At 44.9% G+C, this 16,280-nt stretch overlaps 1 protein-coding gene across 1 annotated transcript in view; it reads right to left on the minus strand.

Moving 5' to 3' along the window:
- LOC141134007 (zinc metalloproteinase-disintegrin-like crotastatin) overlaps positions 1-7,518 on the minus strand; it is an 82,858-nt gene extending 75,340 nt beyond the window's left edge. Inside the window, exons 1-2 of the mRNA XM_073623600.1 lie at positions 7,501-7,518; positions 5,836-5,898 (exon numbers count right to left, since the gene is read on the minus strand). Of these exons, the coding sequence (XP_073479701.1) occupies positions 5,836-5,898; positions 7,501-7,518 (81 nt within the window). The remainder of the gene's footprint in view (positions 1-5,835; positions 5,899-7,500) is intronic.
- Positions 7,519-16,280: the final 8,762 nt, after the last annotated feature.

Here is a 16,280-nt window from a genome sequence, read left to right on the forward strand (position 1 = left end):
AAAAAGGCACGTGGGAGACTCCCGAAATGTATGGAGGAAGGTGCTCTGGTCTGATGAGACTAAAATTTAACTTTTTGGCCATCAAAGAAAATGCTATGTTTGGCGCAAACCCAACACGTCACATCACCCAAAAAACACCATCCCCACAGTGAAACATGGTGGTGGCAGCATCATGCTGTGGGGATGTTTTAAGGCAGTTGGGACTGGGAAACTGGTCAGAGTTGAGGGAACGATGGATGGTGCTAAATACAGGGATATTCTTGAGCAAAACCCGTACCGCTCTGTGTGTGATTTGAGGCTAGGATTGAGGTTCACCTTCCAGCAGGACAATGACTCCAAACACACTGCTAAAGCAACACTTGAGTGGTTTAACCAGTTGCCAACCGCCTAACGCAGATATACTGCGGCAGAATGGCACGGGCAGGCAAAATCACTTACCTGGTACGCGATTGCTTGCCGCAGGCGGGAGGTCTGATCGGACCCGAGGCGGTCGGCTTCTGACTGGGAGCGTTCAGAGATGAGGGGGAGGCCATCCATTCGTGGCCCCCCCTCGCGATCGCTCCCAGCCAATGAGATCATTCCCCTGCCTCTGTATAGTACACAGAGGCAGAGGAAATGATGTCATCTCTCCTCGGCTCGGTATTTTCCGTTCCGGCGCCGAGGAGAGAACACATCCGAGTGAGTGCACAACACACACACAGTAGAACATGCCAGGAATACTTTACACCCCCCGATCCCCCCCCCCCCGATCACCCCCTAATCACACCCCGTCACACTGACACCAGCAGTTTTTTTTTTTTTTTCTGATTACTGCATTGGTGTCAGTTTGTGACAGTTAGTGTGATAGGGCAGTTAGTATTAACCCCCTTTAGGTCTAGGGTACCCCCCTAACCCCCCCTAATAAAGTTTTAACCCCTTGATCACCCACCCGTCGCCAGTGTCACTAAGCGATCATTTTTCTGATCGCTGTATTAGTGTCACTGGTTACGCTAGTTATGGAGGTAAATATTTAGGTTCGCCGTCAGCGTTTTATAGCATCAGGGACCCCCATATACTAACTAATAAAGATTTTAACCCCTTGATTGCCCCCTAGTTAACCCTTTCACCAGTGATGACCGTATAACTGTTACGGGTGACGCTGGTTAGTTCATTTATTTTTTATAGTGTCAGGGCACCCGCCATTTATTACCTAATAAAGGTTTAGCCCCCTGATTGCGCAACGGTGATATGCGTCGCCCCAGGCAGCGCCAGGTTAGCGTCAGTACCGCTAACACCCACGCACGCAGCATACGCCTCCCTTAGTGGTATAGTATCTGAACGGATCAATATCTGATCCGATCAGATCTATACTAGTGTCCCCAGCAGTTTAGGGTTCCCAAAAACGCAGTGTTAGTGGGATCAGCCCAGAAACCTGCTAGCACCTGCGTTTTGCCCCTCCGCCCGGCCCAGCCCAGCCCAGCCCACCCAAGTGCAGTATTGATCGATCACTGTCACTTACAAAACACTAAACGCATAACTGCAGCGTTCGCAGAGTCAGGCCTGATTCCTGCGATCGCTAACAGTTTTTTTGGTAGCGTTTTGGTGAACTGGCAAGCACCAGCCCCAGGCAGCGTCAGGTTAGCGCCAGTACCGCTAACACCCATGCACGCACCGTACACCTCCCTTAGTGGTATAGTATCTGAACGGATCAATATCTGATCCGATCAGATCTATACTAGCGTCCCCAGCAGTTTAGGGTTCCCAAAAATGCAGTGTTAGCGGGATCATCCCAGATACCTGCTAGCACCTGCGTTTTGCCCCTCCGCCCGGCCCAGCCCAGCCCACCCAAGTGCAGTATCGATCGATCACTGACACTTACAAAACACTAAACGCATAACTGCAGCGTTCTCAGAGTCAGGCCTGATCCCTGCAATCGCTAACAGTTTTTTTGGTAGCATTTTGGTGAACTGGCAAGCGCCAGCGGCCTAGTACACCCCAGTCGTAGTCAAGCCAGCACTGCAGTAACTCTTGGTGACGTGGCGAGTCCCATAAGTGCAGTTCAAGCTGGTGAGGTGGCAAACACAAGTAGTGTCCCGCTGCCACCAAGAAGAAGACAAACAGGCCCGTCGTGCCCATAATGCCCTTCCTGCTGCATTCGCCAATCCTAATTGGCAACCCACCGCTTCTGCAGCACCCGTACTTCCCCCATTCACATCCCCAACCAAATGCAGTCGGCTGCATGAGAGGCATTTTCTTTATGTCCTCCCGAGTACCCCTACCTAACGAACCCCCCCAAAAAAGATGTCGTGTCTGCAGCAAGCGTGGATATAGGCGTGACCTCCCCCTGCTCTCGCGCTAAGGTGAACGCAAGCGTCGGTCTGGCGTCAAATGTAAACAGCAATTGCACTATGCATGTGAGGTATCACCGCGAAGGTCAGATCGAGGGCAGTAATTTTAGCAGTAGACCTCCTCTGTAAAACTAAAGTGGTAACCTGTAAAGGCTTTTAAAGGCTTTTAAAAATGTATTTATTTTGTTGCCACTGCACATTTGTGCGCAATTTTAAAGCATGTCATGTTTGGTATCCATGTACTCGGCCTAAGATCATCTTTTTTATTACATCAAACATTTGGGCAATATAGTGTGTTTTAGTGCATTAAAATTTAAAAAAGTGTGTTTTTTCCCCAAAAAATGCGTTTGAAAAATCGCTGCACAAATACTCTGTGAAAAAAAAAATTAAACACCCACCATTTTAATCTGTAGGGCATTTGCTTTAAAAAAAATATATAATGTTTGGGGGTTCAAAGTAATTTTCTTGCAAAAAAAAATATTTTTTTCATGTAAACAAAAAGTGTCAGAAAGGGCTTTGCCTTCAAGTGGTTAGAAGAGTGGGTGATGTGTGACATAAGCTTCTAAATGTTGTGCATAAAATGCCAGTACAGTTCAAAACCCCCCCAAATGACGCCATTTTGGAAAGTAGACACCCCAAGCTATTTGCTGAGAGGCATGTCGAGTCCATGGAATATTTTATATTGTGACACAAGTTGCGGGAAAGAGACAATTTATTTTTTTTTTGCACAAAGTTGTCACTAAATGATATATTGCTCAAACATGCCATGGGAATATGTGAAATTACACCCCACAATACATTCTGTTGCTTCTCCTGAGTACGGGGATACCACATGTGTGAGACTTTTTGGGAGCCTAGCCGCGTACGGGACCCCGAAAACCAAGCACCGCCTTCAGGCTTTCTAAGGGCGTAAATTTTTGATTTCACTCTTCACTGCCTATCACAGTTTCAAAGGCCATGGAATGCCCAGGTGGTACAACCCCCCCCAAATGACCCCATTTTGGAAAGTAGACACCCCAAGCTATTTGCTGAGAGGTATAGTGAGTATTTTGCAGACCTCACTTTTTGTCACAAAGTTTTGAAAATTGAAAAAAGAAAAAAAAAATGTTTTTTCTTGTCTTTCTTCATTTTCAAAAACAAATGAGAGCTGCATAATACTCACCATGCCTCTCAGCAAATAGCTTGGGGTGTCTACTTTCCAAAATGGGCTCATTTGGGGGGGGGTTGTGCCACCTGGGCATTCCATGGCCTCCGAAATTGTGATAGGTAGTGAAGAGTGAAATCAAAAATTTACACCCTTAGAAATCCTGAAGGCGGTGATTGGTTTTCGGGGCCCCGTACGCGGCTAGGCTCCCAAAAAGTCCCACACATGTGGTATCCCCATACTCAGGAGAAGCAGCTAAATGTATTTTGGGGTGCAATTCCACATATGCCCATGGCCTGTGTGAGCAATATATCATTTAGTGACAACTTTGTGCAAAAAAAAAAAAAAAATTGTCACTTTCCCGCAACTTGTGTCAAAATATAAAATATTCCATGGACTCAACATGCCTCAAAGCAAATAGCTTGGGGTGTCTACTTTCCCAAATGGGGTCATTTGGGAGGGTTTTGTGCCATCTGGGTATTTTATGGCCTTCAAAACTGTGATAGGTAGTGAGGAGTAAAATCAAAAATTTACAGCCTTAGAAATCCTGAAGACGGTGATTGGTTTTTGGGGCCCCGTACGCGGCTAGGCTCCCAAAAAGTCCCACACATGTGGTATCCCCATACTCGGGAGAAGCAGCTGAATATATTTTGGGGTGCAATTCCACATATGCCCATGGCCTGTGTGAGCAATATATCATTTAGTGACAACTTTTTGTAAATTTTTTTTTTTGTCATTATTCAATCACTTGGAACAAAAAAAATTAATATTCAATGGGCTCAACATGCCTCTCAGCAATTTTCTTGGGGTGTCTACTTTCCAAAATGGGGTCATTTGGGGGGGTTTTGTACCATCCTGCCATTTTAGCACCTCAAGAAATGACATAGGCAGTCATAAACTAAAAGCTGTGTAAATTCCAGAAAATGTACCCTAGTTTGTAGACACTATAACTTTTGCGCAAACCAATAAATATACACTTATTGACATTTTTTTTTACCAAAGACATGTGGCCGAATACATTTTGGCCTAAATGTATGACTAAAATTGAGTTTATTGGATTTTTTTTATAACAAAAAGTAGAAAATATCATTTTTTTTTAAAAATTTCGGTCTTTTTCCGTTTATAGCGCAAAAAATAAAAACCCCAGAGGTGATCAAATACCATCAAAAGAAAGCTCTATTTGTGGGAAGAAAAGGACGCAAATTTTGTTTGGGTACAGCATTGCATGACCGCGCAATTAGCAGTTAAAGCGACGCAGTGCCAAATTGTAAAAAGTGCTCTGGTCAGGAAGGGGGTAAATCCTTCCGGGGCTGAAGTGGTTAAGGGGAAACATGTAAATGACTTGGAATGGCCTAGTCAAAGCCCAGACCTCAATCCAATAGAAAATCTGTGGTCAGACTTAAAGATTGCTGGTCACAAGCGCAAACCATCTAACTTGAAGGAGCTGGATCAGTTTTGCAAAGAGAAATGGGCAAAAATCCCAGTGATAAGATGGGGCAAGCTCATAGAGACTTATCCAAAGTGACTTGGACCTGTGATAGCCGCAAAATGTGACTCTACAAAGTATTGACTTTGGGGGTGGGGTGAATAGTTATGCACATTGACTTTTTCTGTTATTTTGTCCTATTTGTAGTTTGCTTCAAAATAATTAAAAAAAACATCTTCAAAGTTGTGGGCATGTTCTGTAAATTAAATTATGCAAATCCTCAAACAATCCATGTTAATTCCTGGTTGTGAGGCAACAAAACACGAAAAATGCCAAGGTGGGGGGTGGGGGGGTGAATACTTTTAAGCTCCTTGAGGGTAGGGACTGATGTGAATGTACAATGTATATATATAGAGCTACGTAAATTGACGGCGCTATATAAGTACCTTAAATAATAATAATAAATTCCTATTCTGTCAGGCTCCTTTTAAGCTCCAGACACTGTTGTAGCAAGAAATGTAACCTAATCAAAATGTGTGCAGTTGCTGCTTCTTGCAATGGTAGAGTTTTTATACTTACCTCTCTGGTGGCCCATTCCATTTACCTGCCCTTCATTTCCCAGTGCTGCAGTCTGCATCAGACTCCACAGCTTCCAGGAATGTTATATTTCTGTGTACCCCACCGCATGTTATGGTTCCTTCCTTTGACATCTAGGTCACTACAAGACATAGTAGTAGTGACTAAGGGGTTGAGGATAGAGAGGGGACAAAGGTCAGCAGAGATATTAGTTTAATAGCTCTTCTATCGCAGGACCTGCCAGTTAGATTGTTTGGTGAATGACAGGGTCACTTTAATTTTACACTAGAAGGCACATCATAACTATGATCTAATGAAGTATATAATTTAACATAATACTGTAATAAGCACATTAGACTTACTATGCTGTGATCGGCCACCATGTACAATTCAACATATTTTTTAGCATTCAACAGATTTTGCTTCTGAAAAAATGTAAAATTGAAACATTCATTACTATAAATAAGTATATGAAGGTAACTAATAAAATAAATACACACTCATCATTGCTAGAATAAAGTTTTTGCAGAGGGAAACATGTGGGCTGCCACTCATAACGTACAGAAAATACTAGTTTCCTGGCAGACACTCAATGTAATATACCCCCAGGGCACTTATTTAGAATGTGTAACACTGGGCAATTTTACTGATTGCAGAACTCTTTTTTGTCCACAAGATAGCGATGACAGTGCCTTGTTTAGCTAATTGTTGGCTTTACACAGGAGCAGTCTGGGAGATGTAGTTTTGATGAGAATTAATCAATAACCATCCCTGGGCAGCAACTACAATGCCCATGTACCCGTGAGAGCAGGAGGGGTCAGATATAAGGAAAAGCCTAGGAAAGTGTTGAGGGCAGTTGGGGAGCACACCAACTGGAGAAGAACAAGAGAAAAGATGCTGTGCCCAGTGAGCAAGTTGCTGTGCTGAATTCACTGAACACTGCTGTACATTAGAGCCAGGAGGCTGAACTGGTGTGAGTCTGCTGCAGTATCGGCGGTCTGGGGACTTTTCTATGATGCTGTGGTGATTCAGGACATTATCCTCTAGAGTCGCTGAGAAGATCATCATTGCACCTGTTGCCACCAATGCTGTATTACAGGATAAGGGGGGCACCCATGTGCAGTTAAAGTGTTACTAAACCCTCAACAGTAAAATCAATCTGTATATGCAGTAAACCATGCTTACTATACTGACTGTGGAACCTAAGGGTTTAATCCTCCGCATTGTGTAAAAAGGCTGTTTGATCCTTTATTCTCTGATTCTCTCCTTCTTCCACTGTCCCCAATCCATCTTCTGATAAGACAGAGCCTTTGGAGTCACTCTGCACATGCTCAGTTTGGCATGTATTGCTAGAGAGTTATTTTTTTCTTAGGAGGGTGCATGTGATCAGCACAGGGCCAACCAGCACTGTCCAGACACAGGGTCAGGGGTTCCACAGCCTCATAGGACAGTCAGAGGAGAATGAAAACTCCTCCTACAAGCTTTAACCAGACACTGATAGAAGTCACAATACTGCTATATACTGCTGATGAGAAAAGGTATTTAGCAGTTTATATTTACTAAAATAATTGCATTTCCATGTTCTCTGTACTGTGGGAGACCAGATATAGTGAATGCAGGGTCCTGGGTTAGTAACACTTTAACTCATCACCATCGGAGGACTGTCGAGAAGAAAGTTGGTGAGAGGGTCACAGACCCACCATTAGGTTATAACCACCTGCTGTCAATTTAAAGTTGCAGATCCATTACTAAGTTGCATTCACTTGTTAACAAATTATAATCAGAGACCCATTACACCTTCTGCTGTTTGCATCACCAACCCATCTTAGGCAGAGTCCCAGAGTGCTGATATTGTTCTTGCTTTCATATCTGACTGCTACTGCTGCATAACATCCTAACTCAATACCCCCCCCCCCCACACCTTCAGCTGTTACATCTGGGCCTGCCCTTCCTTTGCACTTGTTGCTTCAAAAGAGTTTCTTATTCTACTAGTCCACCATTAACAATATACTGCTGCTATACCTCACCTGTTGACTCATCCTCATCACCTTACACGCCAACAGTTCTAAAGGGCCTCAACTTAGCCGGCAGAAGATCCATTACAAACACTTACTCAGGTTACTCTATCCTTAGGGCAGAACTGTGATTAACTGTAAGTTTGGATTTAAAGACCTAATCCTGTGCTGAGGACTCAAAAACTACCAGTGGCTCCTGCAGGGGTAGTGCTACAAAAGACATACTGTCCAGCCAGTCAAGTCATTATTCCTTATCTGCAGATTTGTTTTGAGACAGTAATTCAGATAGTATTATAGCCATTGTATGGCAACCAAGCACCTAACATTTTCAGAAAAAAAGGACAGCAATGCTAGACTATATATTTCTCCCATTTGGGATTTCTTTTAAGTTCTTTTTTTTATAAATATCTTATATCAAAATCACAAAAATAAATAAATAATTTACACGTGTTGCTACAGTTTACTTCGTACCAGCATTTTTTTTATTATACAGTGTAATATTTATCTAGGAAACCAATCATGAGAAGAGTCTACAAAATCCAATTATTATTGCATGACTTTGCAATGTTCTAGACACGTAGACCCCTTTCTACATTTAAAGGCAACATGTCAGGGGCGTGTCCTGACCATGGAGGAGTGAGGTTGTGTCTTGCCTCAGCTCCGCTCCACCGCCGCACTAATCAGCAAAAAACGGGGGGTAAATCGCCGCTACAGACTCCCCACATGTCACAGAGGCTCAGGCAACCTACACAGCCGGCAAGGACTGATAGTTCCAGACAGGGACAGCTGGATTTCTACTTCACAGGGACCCGAGGACAAGGCCGTGAACCATCCAAGATGGCGCCGCCCGGGAAGGCCCAGAAGGCGAGCAAATCCTCCCAGCCAGCTGCAGCCACAACACGGGCACTGAAAGGAACAAACTCCCCAGCATCTCCGGTTCCATCTCCAGGGTCGGTGAGTGATTCTGCCCCCTGTGCTTCCCCAGCTTCTCTAGGAGGCCGCTCTGAGATCTCTGACTATCTCAGTGATGAGGACATTCGGCGCCATATTATGTCCCTGCCTACCAAAGAGGACTTAGAGCGCTTCACAAACAGAGTGGAGAAAGCCTTCACTGAAGACATAGCCCAATTGAAATCTGACACCACTCACTTGGGTAACAGAATAGAATCTATTGAAGAAAAACTGGAGGAGGCTCTCCCCACTATTGCTCTACTGCAATCACAATGCCAAATGCAAAGCCAGCAGATTGAAAGCTTGCTTTGCCAGCTGGATGACGCTGAAAACCGCAGCAGGAGAGCCAACATAAGGATCAGAGGCCTCCCTGAAGCCACAGCTTCAAGGGATATTATCCCCACACTGACAGACATCTTCAGGGATATACTAGGCCTACCTGCAACTACACCGATAGAAATTGACAGAGCACATAGAGCCCTGAGACCTCCATCCCAAGACATGGACAATCCTAGGGACATAATTTGCAAACTTCACAAGTATAATCTGAAAGACCGCATTATGCAAAAAATGCGTGGTAAACCATTCTATGATTTTGACGGCGCGCACTTATTTTTCTACCAAGATATCTCTAGACGCACCCTCATGCAACGCAGGGCCCTGCGTCCACTCCTGAATGCCGTTCAAGAGGCGGGTCTGCCGTACCGCTGGGGCTTCCCTTTCTTCTTACAAGTGACAAAAAATGGACGCCAAGCCACACTGCGCAATAAGGATGACCTACCGAACTTCCTTTCCACTCTTGCCCTGGCTCCAGTGGACTTTCCAGATTGGAGAAGCACATTTAATGCTCCCGGGACTCAAACCCCATCTCAGTGGTCAACAGTCCCCCGCAAGAACCGCAGAAGAGACAGACAGCACCAGAATCAAGACACTGAAATAGGACCCTCCACCACAAGAGATTAACACCGCAGTCCTCATGTGATACCTTGATAGATATGGATGACTTATACAATTCATACGCAGCCCATGTGTGATACCCTGAGGACTATGGGTGAACTACTAAAAAGGTCCACACTCATACTCCGGGACTTTGCCCCCCTTTTTCTTCTTCCCCAATTGGATATGCAAAGCAAGATACCTGCGAGCAAATCCTCAGATTATCTACGATCACTAGCTACGATCAATAAATGAGGGACACTCGCTTACAAAGCCCAAGAACCAGATGACCTCATGCGAAAACCACCTTCCTGATCTTATTGTCTCACCCATTTTTACTTAGGCCCCATACAATGTCAGACTGCATACGCCCCCCTAGAATGACTCCCCCCTGTTTAATACTATGTTCTACTGATGCGGTGGACGGAGACGGCACCCCATGTCTCCCCCCGTGTTTAGGTTCATGTTTCCCCACGTAGGCCACCCCTTGTTGGGTATTGTCCCTAGTTGGGACATTAGTCTAAGGTCTGAGGCCTCCCCTGCTATTAGGGCAGACCTCACACCTCACAAGCAGAACCTCTGCTCATTATCACTGTTACTCATAAGTTGTACTGTTTTGTATGTTTTAACAATACTCTCTTTGTGCTTTTTTTTCCTCTACCTTCCTGGCCTCTCCCACCCCGTACCTACCCCACCCCTTTTTTCACAGGAGCGATACTTCATTAGGGGCTCCGTGCCGGACGGGCTCGACCGCGCGATATGCGTCCAATCACCTGACCCATCATGTCTACATTAAAGGTAATATCCTATAACATAAGAGGCATATGCTCCCCTGGGAAGAGAAGCAAATTATGGTGGGAACTCAAAAAACTGAAAGCACAAATAGTTTTTCTACAAGAAACCCATTTTACCCATCTCTCCTTACCCAGACTTCCGACCCATTTATATAACCAATGGTTTCACAGCACTTCCCCAACCGCCAAATCTAAGGGAACTTCAATAGCGATCCACAAAACATGCCCCTTTCAACTTTCCAACAGCAAAATAGACCCATTAGGTCGATACGTTTTCCTGAAAGGCACCATAGCAGAACGTAAATACACGTTCGCCTCGATATACGCCCCCAACTCAAATCAAATTTCCTTCATAGACAAGGCTCTTGAACTCCTGACAGAGTTTAGGGAGGGATTTGTAGTCCTTGGAGGAGACTTTAACGTCAGCCCAGACCCTTCCATTGACACCTCCAACTCTAGTCACACCCACTCTTACGCCTTTCTTAAACACTTCCGTAAGTCCTTTCAATCACACATGCTCGTTGATGGCTGGAGGGCCCTACACCCTGCGGAGAGGGACTTCAGCTATTATTCGGCAATACACAATGTCTATACCCGAATAGATCAAATATATGTTGATCGGCGGGCGCTGGAGCTCCTACAGTCAGCATCCATCGGGAACATCACCATATCGGATCATGCACCGGTAGATGTGACTCTTAAGCTACCGTCCGGCTCTCGTGGGGCATGGACGTGGAGATTAAATGAAAACTTGCTGGATGATGCGGCTGTGGGGGCTGGAGTGTCGGAAGCCATCACAAATTATTTTAGAGAGAATATCACTAACGATCTGAAAGAAAGCACAGTATGGGAAGGTCATAAGGCTGTAATAAGAGGAGAGTTCATATCTTTAGGGGCCAAACTCAAAAAGATGCTCCAAGCTGACCTCACAAGAGTACTGACTGCCCTTCAAGAAGCAGAACTAAAACATAAACAAAATGAGAGCCCTGAGGCATTACAGAGGTTGACTGAACTACGAAACTTGTTGTCACGTCTACTAGATAGACAGACTCGAAAACAAGCCAGACGCCTATCACATAAATATTATGAACATGGCAATAAATGTGGGCGCATGCTCGCTAGAGCTCTTCGTAAGAAACAAGCACAGACTTGTGTCCACAGGTTGCGCTCCCCAAATGGAGATGTTTCGGTCCAGTCCTCTGGAATTGCCGCAGGGTTCCAAGAATACTATACTCAACTTTACAATTTGACCACTGATCACCCTTTAGATGCTCAGGCAAATAGGATTACAGCCATACGAGACTACCTGGCTTCAGCCGGTGTTCCACCCCTAAACGAAAATCAATGTACTGAACTAGAACTACCAATATCACCAGAAGAGATAGAGTTAACAGTGAAATCCCTGCCCAAAGGCAAAAGCCCAGGCCCAGACGGCTTTACAGGGACATATTATAAAATGTTCCTACATCTTTTAAGCCCCCACATGTGCAGATATTTCAATTCCATTGCAAATGGGAATCCTATCCCCACGGAGGCACTTCTAGCACACATAACAGTACTACCCAAAGAGGGCAAAGACCCGATGCTACCCCAAAGCTACCGACCCATATCCCTCCTTAATGTTGACATTAAGATTATGGCGAAGGTATTAGCAAACAGACTTGGAAATCTTATACCTAACATAGTCCACCCAGATCAAACAGGGTTCATCAAAGGGAGAGAGGCAAGAGATAACTCAATTAGAGCCATCCAACTCATACATTGGGCGCGCACCCGCCCAAACTTAAAACCTTACGTAATTCTTTCTACCGACGCCGAGAAGGCTTTCGACCGGGTCGATTGGACATTTCTTAAAATGGTATTAGAGACACTAGGACTCAAACCACGCATGCTAGCCTCGATCCTAGCTCTTTATTCCACCCCTTGTGCACAAGTTAAAGTGAACGGAGTACTATCCCCACAGTTCCCGATTCGGAATGGCACGAGACAGGGGTGCCCACTTTCCCCTCTCCTTTTCGCCCTAGTTCTTGAACAGCTGTTATGCACTGTCAGAGCGAACATAAATATAAAGGGCTTGAAGATTGGAACGACTGAACACAAACTGTCTGCCTACGCGGATGATGTTCTATTTCATCTATCGGAGCCCCTGATCTCGTTGCCAAATTTGATGAAGGAACTGAACGAATTCGGATCATTATCAAACTTTAAAATTAATTTCTCTAAATCAGAAATTTTACCTGTTCACTTGCCTCCCTCCCTGAAGAGTAACTTGCAAAATGCATTCCCCTTTGCTTGGGCCAAATCTTCAATTAAATATCTAGGAATACAACTGACAGACAGATATGATACCCTGTACACCACAAATTTCCCCCCACTTCTTAATATAATTAAAAAAGATCTCTCACAATGGACTAAGACTGCTTTCACATGGATAGGACGTGTCAACATAATCAAAATGAATATTTTACCCCGCATCCTTTTTTACTTACAAATGATCCCCATACCCATACCGAACAAGTTTTTCTCCCAGATTAATAGTATACTATCGGGTTTTGTATGGAACTCGCAGAAACCTAGAATAGCCTTGAGAGTGCTGAAACGATCCAAATTGGCGGGAGGGCTAGGAATTCCTGACATTTTGCAATACCATAGAGCTATAGTCCTTCAAAGAATCCTCAGTTGGCGCTTCCACACCCAGCCCAAGCTATGGGTCTCCTTGGAAAAATGGCTAGCGGGTAGGAATCTGGCTTATGCGCCATGGCTACCTAGAGAGTACAGGGGTTTGTCGGAAGATACTTCCCCGCTGACACTCCATGCACTCTCCACTTGGGACAAATTAAACTCAAATTTAAATTTGTCTCCTCCTATGTCACCACTAGCTCCACTAGGGGGATTTCTCTGGTTCCCACCAGGAGAACAGATGGGCTTTTTCGGCCCTTGGTTGGATGATGGAAATGCCAGCTGTGGGAAACTAATGCTTAATGGCAAATTAATGGACTTTGAATCTTTACAAAAGAGACACGAAGGCTCCAGAATGAACTTCTGGAGATACAGACAGCTCCACCACTTCTTCCAGACAAATGGGAATTCAATTAGAGACCTTTCCACTCTCACAAGCTTTGAAAAAATCTTCATAGAAGAAGACCCAATCCCCCACATGGTCTCCGAAATGTACCGCCTATTAAGTAATACTACTAACAATCTTAGGCCAACTTATATAAGGGCATGGGAAAGGGACTTAAAGATGGATCTCCCCCCAACTCAACTAACACACCTCTACCATCTAACCCACTCGAGCTCCATAGAATCCAAATCTCAAGAAACTAATTATAAAATTTTATCGCGTTGGTACCGGGTCCCAGCTGACTTAGCTCGCATCTACCCCATGGCATTGGACCTGTGTTGGAGAGGGTGTGGACAAAAGGGTACACTCCTCCACATTTGGTGGGAGTGCCCACTGATACAGCCATACTGGAGTGAAATTAAAAACCTAATAAAAGAGATTTTAGATCTCGACATCCCTATGTCACCTGCACACTTCCTCCTACACATTCCACAAATGCCAATCAGTAAATACAGAAAATGTATATTGCCACATCTCCTAAACGCAGCCAGACGCCTCATCCCGATATACTGGAAACAAACCAAGACCCCATCAAAAACAGACTGGATAAAGAAAGTGAGTGACATTAGGGAAGCTGAACACTGGGTAGCGACCTGTAAGGGGAAAGTAGAAAGATTTGAAATTATATGGACCCCCTGGAATGAATACATGACAGAACCTGACCATGAAAACTCCAGCTTAGACATAGCCCTACTAGAGTTAGCAGAACCTTCCCTAAGATCTCGCCTAAATGTCAACAATACCTCATAAAGAATAAGACCCACATTAAATGTTGAAAAGACGTGCGGTGGTCGGGGCCCGTTCGGCGCGGATTCCTGTGACTTCTTCAAACACAAGGTATGCTCCTCTCCTACCTTCCCCACTCTACCTACCTACCTATACCCTTCCCTTACCCCAACTCCTTATCTATACTTTCTCCCCCTTTTTCACCTATTTTCTATCACTAACTATGATTTATAGAATATGCAATCTTTCTATACCCATGGATGGGATATTACTGTGTAAACACTCTGCAACAGCGAGCAACAAAGCAATAGTGGCCAATCACGGGGGTGTGGGCCTGGCCCCTCAAGGCCCTGTTGGGGCGGGGGGGCCGTATCTCACGCCCCAATAGATAGAAGTTGGGGGGGTGCTCGCGCCGGGGCGGCGGCCCGGGGGAGGTTGTTGGAGGCAGAAGGCCCCCCTCTCCCCGGGCTGTCGTCGGGGTGGGCGCTCCATATACCCACTTGCACAACTTGCACCCTGGGTGGGGGAGGACCGTCACCGGATGGGGCTCGCGCCCTGGGGATGTAAGGAATCAACAAGATATCTAAAAGCCACAAAAATTGTGATTTAATATTACTTGTGACAGGGTTAATTGCAAAAGCTTGTATCGCTGTAAACCTTCCTTGGACCACACTATTAATGCTTACTCTCTGTAATGTATCTGTTTTCACGGAAATATTCTCAAAATAAAGATTATACAAAAAAATAAAGGCAACATGTCATCAGATAAATATCTATTCTAAGATTTCTGACCCCATCTTCCCTTCCATAAATGCTAGTTCTCTGGCTAGTCATGGAGATAAATTGGCTTCACTTCTTAGTAAGCCCTCAACCTACTTCAGGTATGCAGATGAAGTTGGAACTCTTAACCAAAATGCAGGTTTTGCCTTAGTGGTTTGCTAGGAAGTAAGGCCGGGGGATCAGTATGGTTGAGTAGTAGCTCTAATACACTGGTGTTCAGTAAGAGGAGAAGCACCCCTTTACACTGGTGTTCAGTTGAAGATAGGGCTTCGTACTTACATTGGGGTTAAGTGGACGAAGGGTCCAACCTACATTGATGGTCAGTAATAAAGACTGGTGGTCACTGAGAGAAGAGTTCTTACGTTGGTGGTTAGTGGACACGGCGCTCACAGTGATCAGTAGAGAAGTGCTCCTTTATATTGGTGGTCGGTGAGAGAAGGGCCCCCTATATCAGTGTGATAAGGACCCTCTTACATTGATTAGTGGGGGAAGTGTTCTCTTACACTAGTGGACAGTAGTATAAATCGTGGGGCTTTTTAAATTAATGGTAATGGTGGGCACCATTGAGTGAAGGTCAATCCAAGTAAGGCTGGAGTCTAGAAGCCAGCCAGAGTATTTTATTACCTGACAGTACCCTAGCCTTCATCCAGCCTCTAAGGCCCCTTTCACACTGGGGCGGTGCGGGCGTCAGCAGTAAAACCGCTTTACCGTTGTTTTAGCAGGGGTATTCGGATGCTAGCGGGGCGGTTTTACCCCCGCTAGCGTCCGAGAAAGGGTTAAAAACCACTGCAAAGCGTCTCTGCAGAGGCGCTTTGCCAGCGGTATAGCCACGGTGTCCCATTCATTTCAATGGGCAGGAGCGGTGAAGGAGCGGTATACACACGGCTCCTTCACCGCTCCAAAGATGCTGCTAGCAGGACTTTTTTTACCGTCCTGCTAGCGCACAAGGCTTTCACCATGGAGACACAGCAACAGCTATTTTCAGGTCGGTTTGCAGGCGCTATTTTTAGCGCAATATGGCCTGCAAACTGCCTCAGTGTGAAAGGGGCCTAAGATTCTGACTCCTGTACAGGTATCTCATAAGCACATCTGTGCCCCTGCACAGGCAGTATATCCACCCCTGTTTAACTCTTCCTACAGTTCCAAAAAGAAAGATACTCTACTCAATTTTTCTAAAAATGGTATTTAACCCAAAAGTAAACATTTATTATATTGCAGCTTACCGTTTCTTAGATGTGATGGCTGCATTTGTTTTCTTTTTTAGGCCTTCTTTTTTCTATCTTCATCTGGTGATCTGGTCAGTAAGACTGTTGTTTATCAAAAGAATGTGTGCAGCATAATGTATCAGTTATAAAACCTTTATCCCAGAAGAAAACAAAAACTGTTTTCTGTAACTGCTTATAAAGTGTGACCTGGACTTTGGCATGAATTTGTTAGTGTATTGAAATCTGCTAGTTCATCAAACACTCTCCTCCCAACAG

Source organism: Aquarana catesbeiana, linkage group LG03, assembly GCF_042186555.1.
Source record: "Aquarana catesbeiana isolate 2022-GZ linkage group LG03, ASM4218655v1, whole genome shotgun sequence".
In the NCBI taxonomy this organism is placed as follows: Eukaryota; Metazoa; Chordata; class Amphibia; order Anura; family Ranidae; genus Aquarana; species Aquarana catesbeiana.